Source organism: Pseudonaja textilis, chromosome 2 (assembly GCF_049901715.1).
Source record: "Pseudonaja textilis isolate UNSWEBS1 chromosome 2, rPseTex1.2, whole genome shotgun sequence".
Classification (NCBI taxonomy): Eukaryota; Metazoa; Chordata; class Lepidosauria; order Squamata; family Elapidae; genus Pseudonaja; species Pseudonaja textilis.
Window position 1 is genome coordinate 158,119,127 of NC_141991.1, and position 27,887 is coordinate 158,147,013.

At 35.2% G+C, this 27,887-nt stretch overlaps 1 protein-coding gene across 26 annotated transcripts in view; it reads right to left on the reverse strand.

Annotated features, from left to right (window-relative positions):
• ADGRL3 (adhesion G protein-coupled receptor L3) overlaps positions 1 to 27,887 on the reverse strand; it is a 568,292-nt gene that overhangs the window by 124,183 nt on the left and 416,222 nt on the right. For all 26 annotated transcript variants that reach the window (XM_087926212.1, XM_087926209.1, XM_087926207.1 and 23 more), the window contains 2 exons: positions 5,508 to 5,574; positions 2,106 to 2,197 (listed from right to left, as the gene is read on the reverse strand). In XM_087926212.1, coding sequence (XP_087782338.1) covers positions 2,106 to 2,197; positions 5,508 to 5,574 — 159 coding nt within the window. The remainder of the gene's footprint in view (positions 1 to 2,105; positions 2,198 to 5,507; positions 5,575 to 27,887) is intronic.

Below are 27,887 nucleotides of genomic sequence, written 5' to 3' on the forward strand. Positions count from 1 at the left end.
AATCTCTCTTCCCCAGCAGACAAGAAACCAGATCACATTCCAGGAGAAGAGGGTCATCACCTTGCTCCCCAAATCCTATAAGATCTCTCTGTCAGTGATTGGATGTGATAAGACATCAAATTGTCTATGATTTGTTCATATGCATCTACATACCTACATGTCTACTCAGAAAACTACTCATTAAATTCTTGTCATTAAGAGTGTCACTAAACCCATTTTTAATTCTGGAAATCTTAGGAATGCTGGAAAGGGAAGTAGATTAGATAGATAGAATTTTTTCCCAGTTGATCATCAAGGAAGGTAACACAACTCCCCCCACCCCCCCTGAATCAAGCTAAGAGATTATTATCCAACTCAATGAAGCTTTAAGATAATAGATCCCAACTTAAGGGCCACAGACTCATCGAGGTCTTGAAGAGTATCATAGATCAGCTGTCCTCTTGAAGTTCTCTTCAAACACTTTTCTTCACCTTCCCCTACCACACACACACATACACACACACAAAATGAAGACAGAGGACAGAGGTTTGTGTATGCTCACTGACAAGAATGATGGATTGATTATTTTTTGTTGCTTTTAAAAGAGAATTCTTTTCATAGGCTGAGCAATTTCTCTTCAAAAAGCAAATACAGACCATCAATTGCCTTTTCAATCTATTTCACCATTTTGAACATTTTTTTTTCAAAAACAGCTTCAGTGTGTGCTTTCAACAGTTTTCCATCTTCTTTCTTTCAACAGTAATCACTTGACATTTATGTGTTCAAATAACCACTGTAGAACAGAACAGAATAGAACAGAATAGAATAGAATTCTTTATTGGCCAAGTGTGATTGGACACACAAGGAATTTGTCTTGGTGCATAGACACACATAGTGTAAGGTGGGTGGGTGGGTGGGGAGATAGAAGTAGTATCTGTTGTGCTGCTGAAAGAAGTCACCAGGTCTTTATGCATGTACAGAGGCATGTATTCTTGTATGTCGCCTACATGAGGACAAGGAATGACTACTTTACAAGATTAAGAGTAGCTAAAGGTCTGAAATACCTGTTCCTTGCTTTTTCTTCTAAATGTAATTTTGGAAAGTATTTGTAAGTGTCAGAGGAAAGATGCTGCAAAAGGTGGCAGATCTCCTCATGAAAAGAAAGCAAGTGGTGGTTTTTTTGTAATAATCTCTGATAATCTTTCTGAAACAGTTTGTGTAATGTCTTTCTAAATACTAGTTTTAATAATATTATTTTTAAATAATTGACCCAACTTTCCTTTAATGTTAAAAAAAAATCTGTTTGCCAATTTTGTTTAATTCAAGAGACTGTTATTCAAAGTATTCATTTTTAAAACTGTGCTCATGATTTGTTTCTGTTTTGATTTATTTAAACAAAATCATCCAAGGGCCACATAGTCACTCCAACAGAGAAGCAGAAACAGACATTCAATATATTACACCATAGAAAAGTGGGCCAGACATTACTCTTGCTAACATTGAATCAAGAAAAAAAATCCACCCATGCATTCAAAATATTTCAAGCAATATGAATTAAACCAACAACATAAAATTATTTCCTACCTCTTCATTCATTGTTTCAACATTAAGTACAAATTATATTGTTATCCTAATGGCACTCATATAACTGCCAAACTATATATAATTATATGACCAAAGTCTCGCAAGATTTCTGAAATCTGACACAAATGTTGAGAAAGACATTGCTAAAATGTCATAAAAACCTCATATTTGTGATATTTTTGCTATTTTTTCTTATTATTATTTTGAAACCTATGTCCATCATTTTGAAAGATTACTGACCCTCACCATGGCTTCCTGAAAAAGAAACTCCAATGTGCTTGCTATGCCTGAATATGACTTACCTGCCCTTCAACCCAAAGCAAGACATTAGTGTGAAAAACTGAATAATAGAACATGAACACTAATGGGAATCCACAGTAAATTGCTGCAAGTTAGTTTAGTTATTTAATTGTCTCTGACACCTGACACCCTTAATTTCACTCAGGACATAAGTATAGTGTGAGGACACAAGTGTCTTAGTTTGGTACTCCATTGTGTAGTTCAGCTGGAAACAATAATGAAAAGGGGAAGGATTTACTTACTTGATATTGTCGAGACACCCTGATTCAGGTTTCAGAATGGCTGTATGATGAAACATTTTATAAAGGGCAATTCCAAGGAAGATTACATTAAGCTGAAATAAAATCAAATAAATAAAATAAAATGGCAAGTTATAAGGAAAAAGGATGAATCTAATTCTCTTTGACATGGTACAACTATTTATAGACTATAATAGTTGCCAAAAGCAGAGAGAGATGCTCAAGACTGAATTACTTGTCCATACCACACAGTAAAGGTGAATCTATGTTCTAGAGTAGATGTCGTTGTCCCCCTCCCCGGAAGATTAGGAACCTTTTTCTGGCAGTATATTTAAATACTTATTCATTTTATATGGATGAATTCTTGTCCTGTGACCTTCTACCTCCAAGTCTGAAGAGGAATAAACTGATATGTACTCAATGAGAATTATACTATTTGCATTATCCACAGCAGATAAAGTCCACTGGACTTTTTTAGTTTGCATGGAAAACAGAAAGCTTTTCATAGAAAAGCAGTAAATAAAACTCACAAAACTATGCCAATAAACTTGTTTTAATGGTTTTTCTAATAGTAAAAGAGAAACATGACACATTGGATCACTGAATCTCTGGAGTTCGTTTATCTTTGTTCTTCAAGCAATTCTAGGATTGATATATAAGACTCGTAAGATTGAACAAGGCAGATTAGTAATACCGTATGTAGGACACTGCAAATAAAAAGCAGTACCATAAAAATAGACAAAAGTAGATTTCAATAGACAAGGTAGAGATACCCTCCCTTACACTACAAGAACTTTGTTTCTATAAATGTCCTGAAACATTATGAAAACTAGGCAATTTCAACATATTCAACTACTAGTTTGGTGTAAGTCATTAAGATCCTGGATTTTAAAAATGTCACCTTTAACTCAGAATAAACCAGATTTAGCATTTCTGCTCAGTAGAATTTTTCAAAGTAACTTTTTAAAAAAGAGTCTTTAGAAAACAAAAATTCTCCAAAAGGCTTTGATCCTTTTAAAGGGAGCCATTAATTCTTATATATTTTCTCATTTTGAGGGCAGCATTGTTATATCATACTCTTACACTGAATTATGTAAAAATGATTTCAATCTCAGAGGGTTTTTTAATATTTTTTCAAAGCTCACTGCAGTAATTTTGTGAGCAGCAAATCTTCTCTGAAGGATAATGGTTCCAATAGACACCAAGAATCCAAGTGAATCAGAGGAGGCAACTGAGTGAATTTACTCAATGTCTTCCCTCACTTAAAAAGAAAGACCTTTATGAGATATGAGCCTTTAGGGGACAATACTCTATTTAGCCTCTAGGCATTCTAAGCATGTCACTACACAAATACCTTGTTTCCCTGAAAATATGACCTATCCTGAGCTTGATTTTTACATGTGCACCCAATATAAGCCCTACCCCCCCAAATAAGCCCTAATTAAGATCCTGCCTACTCCAGTGTGCACAGGTAAAAATTAAGCTAGGGTGGGGATGGGGGTGTGTAGAGCTGCCCTACTATTTACCTGTGGACAGTTGTAGCGAGGCTTTGCACACCCCAACACCTGCCTTGCTGGCCCATTTCTTCTGCAACCAGCAAGGCTGGCAAGGCTTTCCTGAAGGCCTCTGTAGCTGATAACAAAGCTCCTGATCAATCCGGAGCTCTGTTATCAGCTGCAGAGGCCTTCAGGAAAGCCTTCCTGGCCGCAGAAGAAGAAGTTCCTGAAGGCCTCTGACAGCAAAAAGGAGGCAGTGGGGGGATGGGGACACACACACGCAATTGAGGTTAGTCAGTGGATGACATCCCCCCAAAATAAGACCTGGTGCTTTATTTGGTGGCAAAAAATATAAAACAGGGAAACAAAGCTCACTGCAGTAATTTTGTGAGCAGCAAATCTTCTCTGAAGGATAATGGTTCCAATAGACACCAAGAATCCAAGTGAATCAGAGGAGGCAACTGAGTGAATTTACTAGCTAGTAAAGCTAGTAAAGCTATAAATATAGATCTTGCTGATTGTATATGGCTAAATAAATTATATCTGGAGTGTGACCTGCCATTTAAAATCTAAAATTCTCTTCTATTTCAGATTTGTGTTCTACCTTCAAAACTCACAAATATTATAACATGCTGGCTGGAATGATGCATTGTAGAGTTTGATTACTCTCAAATAACACATAGTAAATAAACTAGCCCCAAAAGCCAATCAGTCAGTCACTCTATCAGTCTATCTTTCCATTATCTTGTCTAGGAAACAGATAAAGTGAATGGCATGGGGAGAAAAACACTCGTGAAAAAATGTTGATAGTTTTGCACTGAATCATTTTCTTACAAGGAAAACACCCATAAAAGAATACTGGTACAGTATTCTTCTTAATCCTGAAGAAATCCACCAGAGATTTATTTTCACACAAATAAGTGTGAATTCTCAAAAAGTCCTCTCTGATTTTAATTTTAACTGAAAAATAAAAGAATGAATATTCCTGAAAAGTTTTACAGAAAAGTGGTCTTTTAAGGAAATATGCATATTTACTCATTTATTATGCAGTTTTGAGTCTACTCAACTCCTTAACTATTACAAATAAAAAGGAAAAAACAATACACATAACAAGAACTTGCACCTGACTGGAAGAAAAATACTACCAGCTATAAAAACCAAACTTAACTGAATGGGCCATTTTGAGTGAAGGCCTTGAAAGACAACTAGGTTTTGAGCTGAACAACCTGGGGTGGTGGGGATGTTGAGCTAGTGGGCAGATGATACAACCGAGAAGAGTCATCATGGATTTCATAAGATGAAATCCATCTTCCCTGATTGTATCAGATGGAACAGAGGGTCACACACAATTGGAGATAAGTGGTCCCTCCATAGGTCCAAAGCTCTGAAGAGCTTTAAAAGTCATAATCAGCATCTTGAATTGCACCCAGAAGCCAACTGTGCAACCAGTGCAGCTCCCAAAGCAGTGGGGTCATGTGACCATAGCACAGTATCACCATCACTGTTTGTAACTCTGCATTCTGTATCAGCTGGATCTTTGAGTGGCCTCCAAGGTAACCCCATGCTTATAGTAATCCAATTGTGAAGTGACCAGGGCATGAATGACTATCTGAAGGACCTCCTGATCCAGCAAAAGGCCTAACTGGTACAGTAGATGTACCCCTGCAAAGACTTACTCTCTGCTCTCTTTGAGCTATCGTTATATGGCCAAGTCTGCTTTTTCCTATTCAGTGACAATATCTTCAGCGATTTAAAGCAAAACATTTTTATAATGTTCATCCATGATGGAAATTACCACTGACAGGTTTCTGACATCATCCTTTCCCAATTAAGTTACATTTGATGCAAGACATGCAAGATCCTAAGGATGCATTTCCAGAAAACAGCATAGCTAATTAAGAATTCTTACCATAATGATCAAAGTTGCAGGTCCTATAAAACTCCAAATGAAATAGGTGTCAAGTCGAAGCCAACATCTGAAATGATAATGGAAGAAAAATGGCATTCAGGGATAGCGCATGAAATAAATATCAGGAGTAAGTGAATAGAGATAAATGAGGGTTGTATAATATTCCATTAAGAGGCATGAGATGCTACACTGCTTCTTCAGTGAAATTGGATCATATGTTTTGTCTTTGGTAATGTTATTGAGAAAGTCAGGTGTTAGCTTCTGGACGAAACAAGGAAACAGCAGAGATTTTACTTGAAGATGTTCACAATTAAAAATAATTATGAAAACAGTCATAAAATCTAGCTTACAGCCATTCTTTGCAGCTATCAGCTTCACAGTAGGTGACTTTTTTGCTTAAGAAAATCTTTAAAAATTAAGTGAAGAGAAAAATAAATTAGCAGGTCTGAAACTTAACCAGATACAGATTTCTCCTTTCCTCATGAATATTTCTAGAAATGAACCTTATGATTAAGCCAGGAGATTCGTAATCTAAATTATTCATCACTTAATTTTGTCTATGTTTAATATCCCTAGCATTTAATGATCTTGGAAATTAAATTTCCATTTCTAATTTGTGTAGCGACAAAATAGGTATCACTAGCTACAAGACAGAATCTCAGAATTGGAAGGTACCATTAAGTCATTATGCCCAGCCTCTGGGCAATGCAGAAATCCAAATTATGCATCACAAATAGATGGCTGCCTAGTATCTAGCCTCCACTTGACCATCTTCATTGGGAAAGGGAGTCCACTCTGGCTGTCAAACTAGTATTAATATTAGGAAGCTTTTTTCTAACTTAGAATCTGCCTTCCTATAATTTAAGCCATTATTCTTGCATCCTGGAATGATAAAGAATGGGTCCTCCTCTCTTTTGGTTTGACATGAAGATGATGTTATCCATTCAGTCCTGTCCGAGTTTTGGTGATCCTAGGGGCCAGGTCTCTCCACATCTTCCAATCTTGCATTACTTCTTTGAATTTTTCTATGCTCTGGCTGGTGTCAGCTTTGATGGTGCCCAGCCATCTTGTTCTTTGACAGCCTGGTTTCCTTTTGCTGCTAACTATTCCAAACATAATTGCTTTCTCCAGTGATTGGTTTAACAACATTTCAAGAATCGTATCATCTCTCAGTCTTCTTACTCCATGGCTAAACATTCCAGGTATTGACTTATTTCTAGCCTCAAAATTCTCCATTGCCCTTTTCTGCATCTGTCCCAGTTAGTTTGAATCCTTTTTAATGTAAAATCTAGAGCTGTACACAATAATTCGTCTGGAGTCTAGAGCTGTACACAATAATTCATCTGAAGTCTGACCAATGAAAAATAAAAATAAATCATATTTTCTGTCATTTTTGAAAAATCTTTCTGTTGATAATAATTTTTATGATGAGCTGTTGATGAGCAATCCTTTAGTAACATTTTTAATTAGTCATGTATCCTCTTGATTTATACTATCTGGCATATACTTAACTAACTTGTTAATGAGATTATCTGGAAGTTTTTTGTAAATGCTTTGCTGAAATCATCGAAGTCTGCAAAGAAAATCTGCTAAGAAAATTACCTAATTAAAAAAAATAAGATAAGACTAGCATAGAAAGAGTTACCTTTAACAAATCCATGGTTATTACTGAATAGTATCACGGTCTGAATAATTTTATGATCTGCTCTAGAATCATCCCAGATAATAATGGCAAAGTGACCAATCTACAGCTCTTTGGATTTTTTTTGATACCATCTTTTCCACTCTCTTTTTCAAAGTATGGACAATATTTACCCTGCTCCAGTTATATTTTACAGTCTGTCCTTATTTTGCAATTTGTTCTGGTAAAATTGGCATTAAGTGAACTACTCTCTCTCTCTCTCTCTCTCACACACACACACACACACACACACACACATCTCTCTCTCTCTCTCTCTCTCTCTCTCATCTTCCCTCTCTCTTTCTCACAGACACACACACATGGACAGAGGATACAAAGTTTGTAGGTTGCTGCCATGTTATTTAAATAAAGTTCTCTTGTGTAGCAATGCCAGTGTTCTTCTTGCTCCGATGCATATGGTTGCAGGTGCAGAAATTTGGATATAATTATCCACATTGGTTGCCAAATGGTTACTTTACTACTGTTTACTACCATTTATTACCATAGTACTTTGCAAATGGTTGCTAACAAAGGTAGTCCCTGTAATGAGGAAGGCTGTATTTTACCAGTTCATCAAGTTTTCTCAAAAATCATGTTCAAAGACATGAACATCATCATGTCTCTAAAATACCCTATGATACAATTCGTCAATTTCTATGGAAACTCATAGATATTTTTACATAGTAAATATCTATGTAAAAAAGCCATAGAAATAGTTATTTTATAACCATGTTCACATCAAACTTTATTTGTGCTTATTCATCCTGCCCCTCAAAGTTGCCTATCAGCAAAAATGCTTGAATACAGTGGGCTAAATCAAATAAAGTAAAATCTGTCAGATTTTACTTGATTCAAAAATAAAACAGCCTGAGAAAATCCCTATACTTTTAAAGGCATCCTCTGGTAGATCAAAAGAATATATATGCTTAAGTAACTCTACCTGACTGTTGAGTAATCACTAATTAGGTGTGCACTATGTGTAAGCTGTACACACACATACACACACAGAGGGAGAAACAAACACACAAACCCCAAAACACACATTATATGGAATTTTGGAGAACTATTTCTAGCATAGGGGCGTGATTTCATTTCTCACCTACTCCAGTGGGGAAAATTATGTCTTGGGATTGGGCTGTAGTGAGAAGAAAAACATGATTCCACAATATACAAGTATTTCCAATTATATCATGAGTTTGTGTAGGAAGAAGTAGGAATTGGATACTCTTTGTCTCTCCCTGCATTTACAGGGGAGTCCATGCAGGATAAAGTAGGGAGGCATTATTCTTTGACTTACCCTGCAAAAAATGCTTTTGCTCCCTCTGGACCAAAAGAGGAAAGATGTCTCACTATATTTTCTTCATGGACATTCATAATTCATACAAGTTGGAAACCATGACTTAAACAGCAACTTCAACCATACCATACTTTTCCACTTTTGAAAAGGTATGAGTTAGCCAAAGAGTAATTGTCCTTGCAGGTATTCCAACTGATGAACGGGCTTTTCAGGAGGATACATCAGACACATGGCTAGCTAGATTACTTTTATAAACCGGCTAATCCTCTTTTCTCTTTAAAACTATTATAAGTCTCTTAACTGAATTAAGTTTCAGTTTGCTCCATTTTGATATGAAACCTAGTAATTTTGTTCTTTACCTCTTTCTAAAGATATGTAATAGGGATGCAGTGGCTCACTGGCTAAGACGCTGAGCTTGTTGATCAAAAGGTTGGCAGTTTGGCGGTTCGAATCCCCAGCACCACGTAACGTAGTGAGCTCCCGTTACTTGTCCCAACTTCTGCCAACCTAGCAGTTTGAAGGCATGTAAAAATGCAAGGAGAAAAAAAAACGACCACTTCAGTGGGAAGGTAACAGAGTTCCATGTGCCTTCAGCATTTAGTCATACCGGCCACATGACCATGGAGACGTCTTCAGACAGTGCTAGCTCTTCGGCTTTATAACGGAGATGAGCACATACACCCCAGAGCCAGAAATGACTAGCACATATGTGCAAGGGGAACCTTTACCTTTAAGGATCGATATGTGATTGTCCCACAAGTCACTCCAATTTCAGGCATGATCACAGTATTTGCAATATAATTGCAAACAATGCATAGTCATCACATCAGTGATATCTGTTCTGAGGTCTAAGTGACCCTTAAACTTGAACCATTCCAGGAGAAGGGTGGCTTGCAATCTGAATCAGTCATCACTTAGACAATGGCTGGATGGTAAAGGAGATAATCACTCCTTGTTTGAAGAGGGGTTAGTGCATGTGCCTTGAATGAGGCAAAGATACAATCTGCCTTGAAGAGGCTCCTCCTGGATCTAGCCATTTCAGTGGATTATCTAGATTGTTCTCATTCCATGCCCACACAGACAAGAGGAACCAATCTGTTTGTGCTGGTGGGAGATCTATTTGGGACCTGGATGAGGACAAGGAGTCATTTCTGGTCCTTTTTTACTTCTTGTTGGCACTAATTATCTTCCATGGCTCTTATCTTCTGAGATCCCTGTAATGATTGGGAATGAGGGGCACTGTTTTGCAGTGGTTCTGCTTCTTCCTTACTTTTAGTAAGTAATAGTATGGGCAGAGAATAATTTACATGAACCTACTGGGAGAAATCTTCTGTCACTTTGTGATGGACTATCATGAGTATGTTATAATGCCCAGATTGATATCTGGGCCTCAAGCCTGTAATGTAATAGAAGTGTTTACCTTGTGCCTAGATTCTGTGAGGGTCCAAGTGTGGAGAAATAGATTGCAATTGAATTCCAGAAAGACTGGTCACTATTTGACCAAAAACCATCTGATGATCTGAACAGAATATCACCTTCTTTGAAAAAGGAGGTACATGGTCTGAGGAGGTCTTTCCAGATTCATGACAAAAATCAGATAAAAGATGGAGACCATGGTTGGGGAAGGGAGATTCTGTCCAGCTTCAACTGGTGTGCCAGTTGTGGCACTTTCTGTAGGAGATAATCCTGCCAACAGTGACTCATACTCTTCTTGTGACTAAATTATGCAGTGGTCTTTGAAATGCAGTTGACAAAAAATTCAGCATCCTGTTTATTAGTGAATAAGAGTTGTTATTTGCATAGAACCTGAATGCTGTCAGTCCTTCAAGGTAGTCAAGATCAGAAAACCAACATCATTAAAAAAAATACTAGAATTTTAACTATATATAATCAGCATAGGTTAAAATAACATTATCTTAGAGTCCATTGAAGTTTAGCAGCTAATACATTCAAACAAATAGATAAATATTAAATAAAATATTGAAATCCTAACTCATTTCCCTCTCCCTCTTACATCAAAGAGAGTCAAAGTGAGGCAATGTTGAATTTCTTTCTTATACTTTCAGTTTTTTTCAGGCTAAATTCATGTTTACTCATGCGAAACCAAAGCAATGTTTTCTCCAAGGTCATCTCAGTACTCTTCTACATGTGTTGGCATATCTGCTTCAAAAAGATAAAAATATAGCCTTCTGGATACAATTCAAAGTGCTGGTTTTGATCTATATGACTTGGCTTGGATATTGTTAAGACCATACAGTATACTTTAAGTAGATCCTACTTGTCCAGCACAAACTTTCTGGGCAGAAATGCTGAGTCCTTTCCCCATTAAAGCAAGCAGTTTATGTATTTTTCTGTGGTCACAGTTACTCACTGAAATCTTCTGCCAGAAATCTACATGATACCATAGCCCCTGTTCTTCAGGAGTTGTTTAAAGTAGACCAGTTTAGAATCAGGCTTTAGATCTAGTTTTGGGATACCTAACATCCTAATGTGAGAATGTCACAATACTACACTAACCATTTGCTGAGGACATTTCATGTCAGTCAGCTGTTTCTGAGGTTTGCTATCATTGGTCTAAGGTATTCTCTCTCAAAAGTAATGTTTTCCTTGGCATTGTGACCCAAGACTCCTCATGCAGGACTCTTTAGAAGATAATGAACTGCTAGACTCAATCTTCTAGGACATTGTGTGATTGATATTCCTGTGGCAATGCACAAATTGAAAATTAATGTAAATCTGGAGTTTTTTTTAAAGGAAACTGTTCCACTGATGATTGGAGTAGGTGAAGGATGCTCAGAGTGACACGCATACACATACCTTCCACAGGTTCAGAACAATGATAAGTACTGCAGTGGATTTTCCCCTCTAGGCAAGTGAGATGGGGATGGAAGAGAAAGGATGGCTGCCCTGAAAGTGAGGGAAGCAACCTCAATCTGATAAAGGTAGGTTGTGGAGGTAGCACTTTTTGCAACTGAAACACTGCCCTCCCAAATCAAAGGTGGGAGGAAGCACATTAATCAAAACTCATTCTGCCCTTCCCCAAATCTTTTGAAGACCACAGCTGAGTTTATGAAAATTGCACAACTGCCCTCCAATTTGAATAATTTCCTTGGGGTCACTATACAGGAACAATTTGGTATGCCAGCACCTACATTTTTATATTGCATCTTTATACTTTGTAAGGTATATATTTAACGGCACAATCATCAATTAAGATGCTAAAATACGTTGTTAGTGTCTTTTGTGCTCTGGTAGAAGTCTCTGTGGAATTTGCATCTTGACTCTCTTTGGCTGTTCATGTCTGATGAAGTATGAATCAATTTTCCCTTTATATGATGCAATTCAAAGGCATTTCTGCCCAAGGTGGATATCTTATATATGTATTCACTTGCAAATCCATTAATTAGAAATGTTTCTGTACTAAATGGTCTACTTGTTTCTGTGGAAATGTCATGATAGCTGTTATTGATTAGTCATTTCATCTAGATAAGGCACATCCAAATAAAGATTCTGCATATGCCTTTGAGTGGCATGACATACAAAGACAGAAATCTATACCCCTCCTTCTACATTGATGTAGTGATTGATATCTAGTCTTCTGTTTTTTGCTGTCAAGTTCAGTGCACCAAATAATTCTGCAGTATCTCACTCATTCTTTCTCTGATTTGGGGCTTGTCTTTGTCTGCCTTTCTTTGAGCATTCTGGATACCTGTTTGGATTGTTTAGTCTTCCAGATCAAGCAGTCTTTCTTTAGAAACTTGTTTGTTTGCTTGATAATTTCTCTAACCTTAAAAGGATTGGCATTCATTTCTCCCTTATTCTTCTGTTCTACTAGTTCCTGCAAGAAATAAATTTGTTTGTACATTTGCTAGCTTCATGGCTTCATCTTATGAGTTGTGCAATACATGCACATACAGTACCTCTACCTGCACTGCACCTTTCTTTCTAATGTCGACCTGGTGTTTGGAGAAGGAGATAAGCACTTTCATGTTGAATTTCCACAGCTGATAATTTCCATTATTCATTTTTACTGTGCCACACTTTAATTTTTTCTTATAAGTTTTGTTTCTGTATGTCTTCTTCCTTTGAAATTGGTCACTAGTTATAGCTGCAGTGTTTCTGAGTTTATAGATTTTTACCAGAACTATCGGAATAAACGAATTGTTTTTATATAAACACACTATTTAACTTTGACTATATCTGGGCACCATTACAACTGCAGATTTGTAACAACCTTTATCAGTATTCTTTATTATCATACATTGCTGGATCAACCTTCTATGCTAAAACAATCTTCAGAGGTATGAATTGAACTTCTCTTTCACGTATAGACCATCACTTTCCATTTGCATTTCTTTCTTCGTTCCATATATCCAATAGTACAGAGTTCCAATACCCAATAGCCTTGGGACTAATATTACTGAATAATATTACTCAATCTCACAGTTTCTATATTTCACATAAATGAAAGGTACATTAATATCTTTAATGTCCAGTATTAATAAGTCTTTGCAGTTTGTATTTGAAACAGAATAAATTTCAGGAAATCCCATTTCTTTTTATTTAACTCCTACTTCCATTGTATTTTTTCATACTAATTCTTTTTAAATATAACATACAATTCATACTAAATATCTATTAGAGGCAGTTTTCATGGCATTCCATAAAACATAGGGTTTAAATTCAGATCATTTACTTGAACATCATTTTGCATATCCTCTGAATATAGTATTTAATCAAAATATTATGCAATAGAAAAAGGATATGATTTCTGTTTAAAACTGAAGTATGGTAGAGCTAAAATAGTATGCAGATCAAATGGAATGGAATGGAAGATTATGTCTGTTACAACTGAAACTTTGCTAACTATATGAACTTAATCAGATTTAGATACCAATTTTCTTGAATAATTTAGCGGATTAATTGATATATAACCTCTAACTAATGGGTTACTAGTCCTTCAAGCACCAAGAAGTTGATAAGCTTTAAGTAGTTCTCTGATTAAATAGTTCCATTGGACTGAGCATATTTTTCTTTAAAGTCATTGATACCTAAATATTTATTAAGGAACCATTTTCAATATCTTGCTAATATAATTCAACCTTTCTGACTCGTTCAGTCTTAAACAATTGATGATATATATGAATGTGGCATTTCCCCTTAAATTAGTTCTTAAGTTTAAAAAATTTCATTAGGGATGATATTAAATTTTAGATAGAGAGGTCACTGCAAGTCAGTGCAAATAAATTGTGGAAGACAAGCAAATGTAAAGAGCGAATTTACAATTAAAAACATAACAACATTACATATACAACAGGGGGAGAAAAAGGAAAAAGAAAAAAGGGAAAAAAAAAACGCTCAGTCTTGCGAACCGAAAAAGGAGAAAAAGAGGTATAAAAGAAAGAAGAAAACAAAGAAATGGAAGAAAAAAGAAAATACATTAAAAACAGTCAGATATCCTTTTTGACAGTCTGCAAGATCCAATTCTCCTACCTTACTTTAAATATACACATCTTATCACTATTTATGCTTAAATTACCCATTGTTCATTGAACAGTTTATCTCTGAGATAACCAATTATACCACGCATTCCAATTATCATAAAATGCTGAAGACTCTTTATTTTTAAGTGCTATGGTTAAATTGTCCATTTCTGCACAGTCACATATTTTCTGGATGACCATTTGATCTGTAGGTATATAGGATGATTTCCAGCACTGGGCAAATGCTAATCTGGCTGCAGTTAGAATATGAATTGTTATATATTTCGTCTTTTTAGGTAAATGTTTATCAGAGATCCCTAATAGGAAGAACTCTGGTTTGTATTCGATTTGTTCTTTGGTTATTTCCTCCAACCATTTTCTAATTTTTTGCCAGTATTTCTGGGCTTCCTTACAGGACCACCACATATGAAAGTAGGTTCCTTCTATGTTTTTACATTTCCAACATTTTGGACTAGAGTTTGGGTTCATTTTCGCTAAAATGAACGCAAATGTAAAGATCTAAGATAGATAAACTCCTGAATATAATTGACTCATTTATACTGTATTTAATAAACATGCCATCAGATGATAGTGCTTCAGGTTCTCAAAAATGGCAACATTAAGGGGAAAAAGTTAATTTGAGTAATAAGATATGCTAAGAATAACTAAATGAATCTAGTAATTCTATGGTTAGTCAAAAACATTTTAAAGCTGTGATTAAGTATTATTAGACAAGGCTTGCTAAGGAATTAATTGCTTAAATGTAACTGAGGCTCACAAGGTGCATATGGGAGATCCCATACCGGAAGTCCTGTGGTAGAGATTTTTGGTGGGAAGGAGATTTCTAGTGTCCCTTCATTGTTTGACCTTTGATAAGCCATCCAATAAACATGCATCAACGAGTGCTACAATCTCTTGGCATGAGAGGGAAGTGAAATAAAATATGCATGGAATCATCAGGTCAAGACATTCAACTATTTTAGCTTCTAATTACACTGGGTGATGATTTTTTGCATACAGTACATCAACCCAGAAGAAACTCCTGCTAGGGAACAATTAATGGCATAAAGCATGCTTGACTTCAGGTCAGGTGTGCACTCTTTTTGATCCCTGTAAGAGGATATCAGATCTGTCAGACTTTTTTTAGCCAGTTAGTGCATGAATTGACTTCCAAGAATACCCATGCTTTGATGAGTGGTTTTATTGTAGCAAAGTTAATGAGGCCATTAGAAATAATTCTCGTGTCTCTTGTATATCAAATAAAAATCTTCATTATCATAAAATGAAGGTTTATATCATTGTACTTCTTTGTCCTTCTCAAGCAATGCAGCAGACTAGAAGCCAATCTTTTGACTGGAAGGAACCTTTTAATCTGATTCTTACTTTTGCTTATTGACTGATTTGGTACCAGATTGTTTGACAACTGACTATTACATTGCCAATGAGGAAGGTATAAGCAGAACATAGAACATAGAATAACAGAGTTGGAAGGGACCTTGGGGGTCATCTAGTCCAACCCCCAGCTCGAGCAGGAGAGTCTATTCCAAATATTAGCCTTTACCTAGGATCGAACTCACAGCCTCCTGATTGTGAGGTGAGACCTCCACCTCCAGGCCACTGCTTCAGGTTCTAAGAAGTTCTTGTATATCTGAAATAATCTTTAAAATCAAGGTTGCATGGGTCCTCTCAGAGTGAGGAGACTTAACAAAAACTATTCAGCACTCTTATAATTGCAAGGATGGAGGAAAATGCATGTAGCAGTGGATCTTAGTATGAGAGAAACCTGTCCCCCTTTCTTGTCCTGCACACTTACTTTGATTTCAGGACTTCCCAGAAAGAATGGCAGACTGAAGATAGCTCCAGCCCTTTAATCTTAGCTGGTTAAAGGGAGAACATGAGATCACCCAAGGTGCGTTCCATATGGTTGCTTTTCAGAAGAAGACTGCAAAACAGCAGTTTCTGGAGAATGGGAGAACCGGTAGATGAAGGAATTTGTCATACTTGCTCTAATTGCAAACAGAGTCTTTCAAAGAGAACTAATTTTGCACTTTTCTTGTTAACCTCTTTCAGGAATTGTCTATTAACTGTTTTAAAGAAGTTAGACACCTTCAAATTACAAGGCTGAAAATATCAAGAGAGTGCCTTCAATCCTTAATATAAGAAAATGAAGATGCATCTTTACAACCTTTAAGTATTTAAAATAAACAGCAAGAAGCAAGGCAAGGTTTTGGCTTTAGAAATTTTTAAATAGATTAAGGACTTAGAAATCATTGGAATATTGGACTTTATATATTAAGACTTTGAAATTAATTTTAAAGAATAAACATATTTTTGTGGAAAAGAAAAACTGTTTTTGATATTAAAGACATAACAAATCAAGCAACTTATAATGACATTCAGAAATATACATAGGAACTGCAGTCTGTTCCCAAAAGAGGGTGTTACAAAAAATGATACGCAACACAGCACATCCAAAAACAATATAAACAAGTATTTGGACAAGATTTTTTCACTAGACATAAACTATCTTGGATGAGGCTTTAAAAATTAAGAAGGAAATAAAAATGACAATCCCATAAAGTAATTGGTATATTTTTTGTTGTAGTTATAGAAGAGTCTGTTGTAAAGTTTTGAAGAAATTTGAAGCAAGTATCAACAATCATCATAATGGATTAAAGAACAAAATTGTTTTATGTTAAAAGAAGGAATACAAAATCAGTTTATTTGACCAGGGTTAAAAGGGAGCATTTTGCAATTTGGGGTGGGTTTTTCTTTTTCTTTTTTAATTTTCTGACATCTGACTGGAAAAATGTTTATGTATTGGACCTACTTAACCTAACATGGTATTTAGGCTTTCCCCCTACATTACTTTATGTATCTTAGTCCTTTTACTTAAAAAGCTTGGACTGCTTGTGTGCTTGTTCTATTTAAAGAAAATATTATCAATCTTTGTTATGTTAAATTCCAGTCTTTTGTTTATATTAGGATACTGGGATTCCTTTTTGCCTTCTAAATGTGGATTTGCTTAGAATTGAGATATGTTTATTTGAATGTGACATATTGTTATTTGGGGATTTTATTTATTTTTGTTCACACTAGGATATTGGGACCACTTACCACTTTTAAATGTGGATTTGCTTACAGCTAAAAAATAAGATGTGGAATGTTTAGTTTTACATATGTTAATTAATGTTATTGTTTTAGGGCTCTATCTGGACATTTTGCTGACACCTGGACTGGAAATATGTTACCTGTTGTATAGGTCTATATTTAAGAGATGAATTATTGGATGAGGAGTTTTATATTTGTTAATTAAGAGATGAAAAGATAGTGAAATTTTTATACTTGGTTTGAGTTTAGGAAGTTGCTTTCTTAGGAATTTTTCTTTTTATTTCTATTTCTCTTTCTCCTTTGCTTTCTTGCACCTCTATCTTGTACAAAAAAAAGAAACTTTGATTTAAAATGCAAAGAAGTATATAGTAAGAATTCTATTATTGAAAAAGAAACTTTGCTACTGATTGATAGTATATAGCTTTCCTTTATATACTGCTGATGTTTTTCTGCTCAGAAACTCTGTTTCTCTGTTTATTATATATGGCACTTATATTAAGGGTTGCCTGATATATAGAGGGTCCCCATTGCATCCCATAGTCTTCAAGCAGCTTGCAAATGTAATCTTGGATCTTCTTCCTGTTTAATTTTTGACAAACAGTGGAGAACAATCATAGTGTCAAAATATTGGATATGTTCAAAAATGGGACAAATGAAGCTTCAGATAACTACAGATCAGTCAGCTAGATGTCGGTACCAGGCAAAACTCTGAAATTAGATCATTAAATAGTTTACTGATGAGCATTTTGCAAAGAATGCACTGCTTGGCAAGAGTTAACCAGGATTTATCAACAATATGTCATGCCAAATTAACTTTATTTAGTCATTTTATCTTTGAGTGGCCAGTTTAGTTGAACATGGGAGTATGGTGGATTTACTGTAAGTGTGTCCTAACTTCAGCAAAGCATTTGACAAAATTTTCCATGATATTTTAGTAGACAAGATGGCAAAGTGTAGGCCGGGTAATGCTTCTATTAGATGGATATAGGAATGGTTGAATAAAAATAGCACTTAGACTTATATACTGCTTCATAGCACACTCTGAGTGGTTTACAGAGACATTGTATTGCCCCCAATCATCTGGATCCTCATTTTACCAACTTGGAAGGATGTAAGGTTGTGTCAACCTTGAGTCGGTGAGAATCAAACTGCTGGCAGTTGGAAGAATTAGCCTGCAATACTGTAGTCTAATCCCTGCACCCCCACGGCTCTCACTGATTAAGCATATCCAGTAAAATTACTGAGAGGAGTGGTGTACCTGCTCTACATCTTGAATAAGGTCAGGAAATATGATTATCAAATTTAAAGTTGACTAAATATGACTGTATGGAGACAAATACAGGAGAAGTACTTAGTATTTTTAGCCTGGGGAAGAGAAGATTAAAGACAGACATGTCTTCTAGAATTTAAAGAAGCTGATGGGGAAGAATTTTTCAGAGTTGTTCCAGAAAACAAGAAACAATGGGTTTATACTAGAGGGAAATAGATTTCAGTTGGATACAGGAAAAATTTCCACTCTATAATACAATCTTGAGGCAGTTATATTTGTGTAGAAATAACTGTGGAGATGCTATTTGGAACTTTGGCTGAAAAGGCATGTGAAGCTTTAAAAAGGGTTTCCAGATAATTCAAGCCTGCAAAGAAAATATAGCTTTTCTGTTGTTAACATTGGACATTGAGTGATGCTCTCCAGTTTTACCTAAGCTTTTTATATACATCAATCTATATGATAATTTCCTTTTAGAATGACTGCAAAGCACAGTTGCACCAATATTTACAAAACGGAATTATCTAATCCTAGTAATTATCTACAGCCTATTGCAGCCTCTGAATATTTACATGCTATCTACTTCATACATTCAAGATTGGAATATATGTTATTTATGATAGAGATTAGAATGAATAAAAGTAAAAAATGATCAGGTCTCTGTTTTATTTAGGATTCAACTTAGCATTCCACACCAGCTTTTAACTGGTTTTTCATCAGTTTTTCATTTACCAAATAGGAATTGTTAGTGTCAGTCACTGATCATAACTAATATAGACAAAATATGACTTGGATTTATGCTGATATTGCAGTAACCATGCATAATTGCTATACAAAGGACATTAACTAAAGCCATCTATATTGACTGAAGGATAAAATAAGGATAAATTTTGTTCCTGTTGCTCTTAAAATGACCTTGTACTGCCAGCTGTCATTCCTCAAACCCTGTAGAACAGATTTCCTTCTGTATATGTCACTTGATTTGACATGGCAAAATTAAGGATTGAAAAGGATTCTGTGCTGCTCCCTTCAACTCAATTCCACATAAAGAAAGAAACAATGGGAGCAAAACCGGGTAGTCTCTTTTGGGGCTGAAGCATACAGTACTGAAATTAAGATGGAACAGACAAAACCCTTGTCAGTTTCACTCCTTTTACCTTGACTGAGCTGACCTGGCCAGTGGGGAGCTGCAAAGCTTTCAGATTTCCATTTTCCTTATATAATATTAGTGGCATAAAGCAAATAGACAGAGCAACAAAATGAAATAAAACAAACCTGTTCATGCATGCCATATTAAGTTCAACCAGCTCTGTTCCTCAACCCTGCCAAATTTATGTAAGCATGTCGGTCTAAAACAGTTTCCAGATTGGCACAGAAGCCTTATGTAGAAGTGCAGAGTTATGTATTTGATCTTGCAGGGAGAATAGCTTCTCCCTCCACCACTCCTCCTCCTCTTTTTTTTTTTTTAAGAACATAACAATGTTTTCAATCTGAAACATCTCAAGCTTAAAATTAGAATGCCATGAGCTTAGTACTATGGCAATTCTACTGAGGACAGAATGGCTGTTTCAAACTCAAATTGCTTTGAATTCGAAATGTTGGACACTACTACATTTGTCTCTTAACTAAAACTGCAACTATATTAAGAAACAGCCTCTATTCCTGACTCCAGCCCCGTGTACAGAAATGGCTCTAAGGACATTCACCACTTAATTGTAACTTAGAGTTAAGTAACTACTCCAAGCCGCAACAAAGCCCTAGCCTCCTGTCTGTAAGAACGAGAAGAGGTTTGGAAGATCCAGAGCTCAGGAGCTTGGAGCCAGGACCCAACACCCCTCCAAAAAAACACCAGGAAGAATGGAAAAATAATTACACCCTGTTCACATCAATCAGATCAAACCAGCTTGATAATATTCCTCAATTTCACCGCTACTTTACACTGATGAATTGATTTTTATTTCTTAAATAGTATCACTGTATCCTGTCTTGAACTGAATATATTTGTAGGGTAGTACAATCATTCAGTCATTCAGTCAATCATTCATTTTCAGATATATATGCTGTACAGAAATTTTTATTTGGCGGAATGTACAATAGATCCAGTTTCCCACTCTCTCTCTCTCTCTCTCTCTCTCTCTCTCTCTATATATATATATATATCTATCTCTATCTCTATCTTTATCTCTCATCCATCTCTCATCTATCTTATAAAGAAAAACAAAAATCTGAGAATGACACAGATCTCAGAGTCTTGGTACTTCTTCTAGGTTTTTTCATTCTAATAATATTCACTCACTTCTTATCTTCTTTATGGGTGCAGATTAAGCCAGTGTTATTAAATGATATTGGCTAAAACAACAAAGAAAGGGAAATTGGGTGCAAGTTTTGTGTCTACTGAACCAAATCTAAGCAATCACTTATTTTTAAAATCATTAGGTTAGGATAGCTTTAAGTGATTCCTATTTCTCAACCTATCATCTCAAAATCACAAAGTGAATAGTATACTGTTTTGAGATGTTGACCTTTCTTCAGAATTAGAGGGCATTTATAGTCTTTAGATTCCAGAGTGCTTTGCTTGAGGCATCGTACTTAGAAATATCAAACATTCATAATGTTGATATATATTTTAATATAAACAGATGGTACAAAAATATAGATCTGAACAGAGATAAAATCATATGATTATGAGTTCATTTTATTCAGTTCTGTATTTTGGACTAACTTTTTTCTTCACAAAATCCTCACCTTATTTGTATTTTATTGTTGCCATCCTTGCATAAAATCTCTTTGCCTTCTATAATTTTCTTAGCATCTGTTGTCCTCCTCTCCAAAGAAAAGAAATTCCAATGGTAGATGATAGCTGAAACTTTGACTGAAATGAAACCCAAGATCTTAGCATTGTTGATTGTTTTTCCCTCTCTACTTAGATCCCAGAGAAAAATCTTTATTGTATCTTTTAGAAGAAACCACTGATGATGGAAATATTGGACAACTAGTTTACTTGCTCTAGGTTAACCTGGGAAATAAAAAGAGTCACCCTGGAAGAAGGCAACCAGGAATCACTTGTCTACCATTGCTAAGAAAATTACATGGAGTGAAGCCTGACTTGGAAGTGTGTTTAAGCATACAACTGGGTTTAACCCTACAATGGTAGTAAGTATACAATTTAGTTAACTTATTTTTGAGCATTTTAATTATTTTATTTGCAAACATGTTCATATTCCTATCTCCTTATCTAAGGAGAGGTAAAAAATTGGCAAAGTCTTGACCTAAAGAACAAAGTATCCTGCTTATGCTCTGATGAAATTACATTTTCACCAAGTCTTGGAGAGTGGAGACTGCACCAAGCTGAGAGGACAGGGGCTTAGAGAAACACCAGAATCCAAGGAAGGCTATCATAGGGGTAATGATTTATTTTGGGGGAATCAGGAACTTCTCCCAAGTAGACCATGTCCTGCTTCAGGAGAATTAGTTCTGGCTGAACTTGTATAAGGGCTTGAAAGCTTCCTTTATAAAAGTTTCTCCTTGTGATCAGTTTGCTACTGGATCCTCCTCCTCCTCCTCCTCATTATTTTATTTATTAAATGGCTGCCCAACCAGTGGATTTGCATCAGCCATCCAACCAATGGATTCTCAACGTCTTGTACATTTATTACAGGGAAAATAGGAGGCGGAGTCCTTAAGAATTTACATCACCTTGAGTTGATCAAAACTAAAGGTGAGATAAAAATCAAATGAGTAAATAGATAATAAATTGATAAATCAATAATGGCTTCTCAATCATAAACCTGAAAAATGTGGCTTTGTGGATAACTGATTTCTGCTAATAACTATATAACACCTTTCTGCTTAACTCTTAGAAGTTGTTACTTATACCTTGTCTGTGAATTTTGATCTCTGAATTGTTCCTCAACCCCATTTTTCCTGCTAACTCTGCTGTGACGAAACTTGGACAATTCAATCCCAGACTGTGTGTGCTTAAGCTTTAGTTTGATAGCTTGTTGCCACAGATATTTAAGACAGCAAAGTTCCATAATCCGATTGTATTTTTTAATTTTATTCAACCTTTTATTGAGGCGATGTTATTCAGTGTGGTTAGGGTTATGATCACAGATCAAAATACAAAAGAGCAATTGAATGGCACTTGTAATTTTCAATATGAATAGAAACTTTAGGGTCCAGCATAAGCATGACTATAGTCTATTCAGTTGTAAATTGGTACCTAGACTTGTGGGGAGTGTAATAAAACCTAAGAATTTGGACTGTGTAGTTTGAGACTTGGTCTACCAGAATTTGATAAAGAATTCATGAGGATATCCAGGGATTTTCCTAATTATAAGTAATGCCATACTTTTACGACTATCCTTATAAAAAAAATTACAATGCTGTAAGTAGAATACTCATGTTTTGCCTATTTTATACAGTATTTGAATATCTACAGTAATGGGAAACAGTGCTCCAGCTGATTCTGTGAGCATACTATCTGGCAACCATACTTCTTTGTTTTAACACATTCCTTGTCAAACAGAACCAGGGTGTGTCAGTGTTTATTTACAAATTGTCACAAATGTGTCTTGCAGCACCATGAGTATTGTGATGCTTTTGGTGTGTGGAAAAATATTTACTTTTCTCAACCACTTGATTATAAGAAGAACTCATTTCTACATTTAAACTTGGGAGGGACAAATAACTTTCCAAGACAGAAGATGATTATGTGTTCATTTTGAAGTTGTCCAAATAGTGTAAGAGGATTCTAGCTGGCAGTGTTAAGTTGTCCAAATAGTGTAAGAAGACACCATTGATTTTTGAACCATTGATGGCACTCATAGTAGCTCTTGGCCAATCCCCACTTTCAGTAATTTACATCTAAAAAGATTTCACTTATATTTTTTAGATGTAAATTACTGAAAGAAGGATCCTGCAAGAAAGCTGCATGTCTTATTTGACTAATAGGCTACAGTGGCATACCTTTTGTTTAGTTGGGGCAAATGTGGGTGGTGGTGCTACTGGAATCATTTAAAAGTTATATTTTATTATGCTAAGTAATTTATTTATTTTATTATGCAAAACTAATCAAAATAATAGGAGTATACAACAGCCTTAAAGAAACAATACGAGTTCAAAATTGTTAAGCATAGCCATTTTTTAAAATGGGAAATAGTATAGAGGAAGCGGAGGCTGAGAAATTATGTTATCAATATAGGTTCAATATCAGCAGCCTTAGCTAGGCAAAATTCTGTGTTTTATCTCCCTTTAGTATTGTATGCCAGAAAGCTATTTTATTTTCTTTTATTTATTCATATGTGCACCCAGCCAAGGATTGTACTATAATATAGCAAATAAAGTAGATACTAGGTTTTAAAGGATTAGTTAACTGGACTAGATTAGTTCAAACATATTTTATGCTACTTTAAGTTTACCTACTTATTTATTTATTTACATATGCATAGTTCCTCTCTTTTTTTTGTACTGATCACTGACTGAAAAAATGTTTGTTCAATTTGTTCAGCAAGTTCAAAGTTAAAGTAAAGGATTATATATGAGAACCTTATCCTAGCATTAAAGTCACCTCCTATAGCTGCTAGTATTTCCAGGGAATTGACTCATAAATGCATTGTCAAATTTATGAGCCTGCAGCATCATTCTTGAATAGTAGTTGGATACAGGTAGCAGAAAGAATATACAGTTATTAGTAAAAGGCTGCAGACTCTAAATGTAAATCATGTAATTGCTTCACAGTCTTTAAATGGAGCTCTTTAGCATGTGACATTTAGATTTGATGGAAATAAAAGTAGCGGATCCTTGTCTGGCATTTCTCCCAATTTCATTTTGCCCGATGAATATCTATCTATCGGTCTGCATTTTGCCTGACAATCAGCTTCCGGGACAAAGACGAGATCAAATTTGAGAATGCATTAACACAAATGCTCAGTCAGGGGGAGCAATTATGCTACAATTGTTTTATTTGAGCTACAGGAAAACAAACAGCCCTAGCCTATGGCTCAATGCACCAGGAATTTCATTCCTTGCTTTCAGAAGGTTAAACTTTCTTCCTGCCCTAGGAGTTTTTAGGTTGTTTTTTCACAACAATATTGCTTTCCCTGGAATGAAACTTTGTCACAAACTTTTGGTACTAAATGGCTTCTTGATCTTCTCAAACTGGCCTTTGATTTCATTTACAGATTTGTGTTCAGGATCAGAATTAAGGTTGAATGGAGTCTCTGCTGTAAGACTACCATCTTGTTTATGTTTTCATCTAGATTAATTTCACTGGGGAGGGCACTGGGAAGAGTCTAAGGGTCAAATGCCTTATACTCCTTGGCACTGATGAGGGACTTGTTTCTTGAATCAATGCTCTTTCTCTCTGTTTTATTAAATCTGTTAGTAAATTCTGGAAAATTTACAGATTTGAATAAAAAACAAAAACCCAGAACTGAGCAGATTATCTTCTGACAGAGGCTTCCTGGTAAATTACTTCTAGACTGCTCTCAATTAATATAATTACCACTAAGAGCAATTTGCTTGTGGAGCAGACTGCCAAAAGAGCTTTTTTAATTTATGCACAGAATTGATTTACGTGAGTCAGTCACAAATGAGGTAACAAATTGTTCACCTTCTATACTTCTACTTGTGTTTGATCTCATGGAGGGATTATTTTCTATATCTACGTTCGTCCTCAAGAGAACTTCTTTTTCATTTTGCTTGATTTGCATGGACTCTTAATGTATTTATATTTGTTTGTTTTTTTATGTCTCCTACATTTCAACATATGACCTTGAAGGCAACAAAATTGGGGAGTAAAAGCTAGATCATGGGATAACTTTGAAAAATAAGGGATCGTGCTATTTGAAATCTTCATAGGCATTCGTTCATTATTAGAAACATTGGGGAGAAAGTGAGGTGTTAAAGCATAATTTCTTTTTGTTTAAATGATGAAAAAGGCATCCCCCCTCTTTGCTGATGTTTTCTATTGAATTGGAAACAATGCTTGAATTTCAGATTGATTACTTCTCCCCCTTTCTTTCGTCTATTCACTATTTTGCCAAATATTTTTCTTCTGCCATTATATTATTTAGGTCTGTACCTTCCAGACTATTTGTTTGAAAAGTTTTGTAGAAATGAATGAAAACATGTTTAATTCATCATGCTTCAGTAAATTGCTCAAAGATGGAGATCACTGTGACATTAGCAGTTCAAACATTGATGTGAAATACATTGGGAGAGTATGGGCATGGTTTAATCTTGGGATGGTATCATTCTTGTACACGCTTTAGGCAATTAATATATCTTCGTGTTGTCCTTCCATATTTTTTCTGTCACATAAAGAAGCAAGCACATCATACTTATTAGGAGACAGAAAACCCTTTAACCCTTCCAATCTTTAACCAAGTGTCAATTTCAAGCTGATTTGCCACGCAGGTGAAAGCTTGTCCTATAATTCTTCTGGTTTTTATTTTGCTTTCAATCATGTCAAACATCTCCTGTTTCCAACGTCAGAGGGTCCAAGCTTACATTTCAGAGAGGGGAAGACAAAGGAAGGGCATGCAATTGTGTCATTGACACGATTGGCACATGAGTTGATGAATGAATTTGTAGATCTCAAAATGAATTTTCTTAAATTCTTCCCCTGACCATCTCTGTGGAACCAATCTTTATTTTGCTGTTGAATTCAGATCCTTGTTGTTGTTTTTTTTGCTCTTGTTTATTGCAGTCTAATGTTTATTTGAAATAAGTCTTTCCTTGACCAGTATTGCAAACTTGACCTTTAAGTTTTTGCTGCTTCCATATCTGATGGAACTGAGTCTGGCAAAAGTACATGTTTGTTGCAAATCAATTGTTCTTCCTTTGTGCTGAGTTCTTGATGATTACTTGCTTCCAAATATTACTTCACTCAACTACCCATTTCAGTAGATGATCTTAACTGTCACCTTGGAATAAGCACCCTACTATAGTGTACTCTTTCTTCAATGATTTTGTAAGAAGGAAGGTCTAGATCAATTTGTCCTTCAGAAACATTGTTTTCTTAAAAAAACAACAACCCCAGTACATTCACTCCCTACATAACTTTGCATAAAACTTACTGTAGATATGTTAATTTATATACATAGGTACAAACTTAGGCTGACTTTCACAGGTACAAAAAAAAGAGCCATACCTTCATTGTACAGTACTGGTTGTTCCTAGACTGAAACTCGGCATCTCTATCTAGAGCTAGGGAAAAAACCTCTCTCAGACAATAATAGATGACAATAGCACTGGATTATCAATACCATTACTTATAATAGTACAATACCAGTATTGTACCAGTATTGTACAAGTCCAGTATTGTAATAGTACTGGACTTTCAAACCAATGTTTAAATTAGTGCAAAGCAACTGACGGGTTGAATTTGCACCAAATAAAACTAGGCTATAGTGGGGTTGGACTGTTTACAATCTGGTAAGATTTTTCTGGTCCCAGTTTACACTCATCATCAATTGGAATAAATTGCTGCTTCTGAACATGTTAAGTCTTGTCCAACAGTTCTTCCTCCTTTTCCAGGGTTGTTTTCTCCATCTAGGTCAACTAGCTACTAGTTGTGTCCCTGCTAGCAGTCAGTGCCATTTATTAATCAATGCAGTTGAGATAAGTACACTACAACTAGGAAAAATGACATGTTTTAGATGCAGAACAGTAATTGATACAATAACAAAGAATGAATTATCTAAAGGGCTTTCTAAAAGAAGTTCTCTTTATAGATGGAAAATGCTACTTTAAAAAAAACTTTAAAAAACCTGAAACATTCTCCACACATGCCTTTCATCAAGCCAAAACTAAATTTGCTATAAAATCTTTGCACATTTCTCTAATAATTAGGAATAAAATATTTAGAAAGAAAATAAAGATTTCTGTGATATTTCTGTCACAAAGGAAGAATAAATGAAATATATTAAATAGCAAGTCTACCTAGGGTAGATTAACCATGTTTATAGAAAGCTGAGATTTCCCTCAAATCGTAGCAAAAATAACAGAATGGCTTTAAAACAAAATCTCTTGCTAGCATTCTTGACATAGTAAACCAGCATGTGATAAGAAAATTAATGTGTACAGATCAAAATCTTTATCAATGATAAAAAACAAAACTTGGAAAACTTACATGTGGAAACATTTTGCCAATCTTGTTAGAGAACACTATCTATGAAGTCTACTGTGTTGCATTAAGAGCAAGTAATAGTTTTGCTCAATTTAAATAATTTTACCCAAATTTGCATTTTTTAAATAAATATGATGAAAAAAATTGAGATTATAGCACTCAATCCAGATTACTTAGTTCTTCTTTTGGGTTTAACTATTTTTATTGTTAAGATAATGAAATAAATAAAGACAAAAATAAGATGGAACAAAAAGGAACAACTGCTAAGCATGAATAAAAAGTATTGTGGGAAAACTTTTTAGTAACATATTCTTCCCTTCCCTCTCATTTGTTTCCCCAAATGACTAACCATAATTTAGATAGTTACACTTTACACTGAACATTATAGTGAACATTAAAGCATTCTGT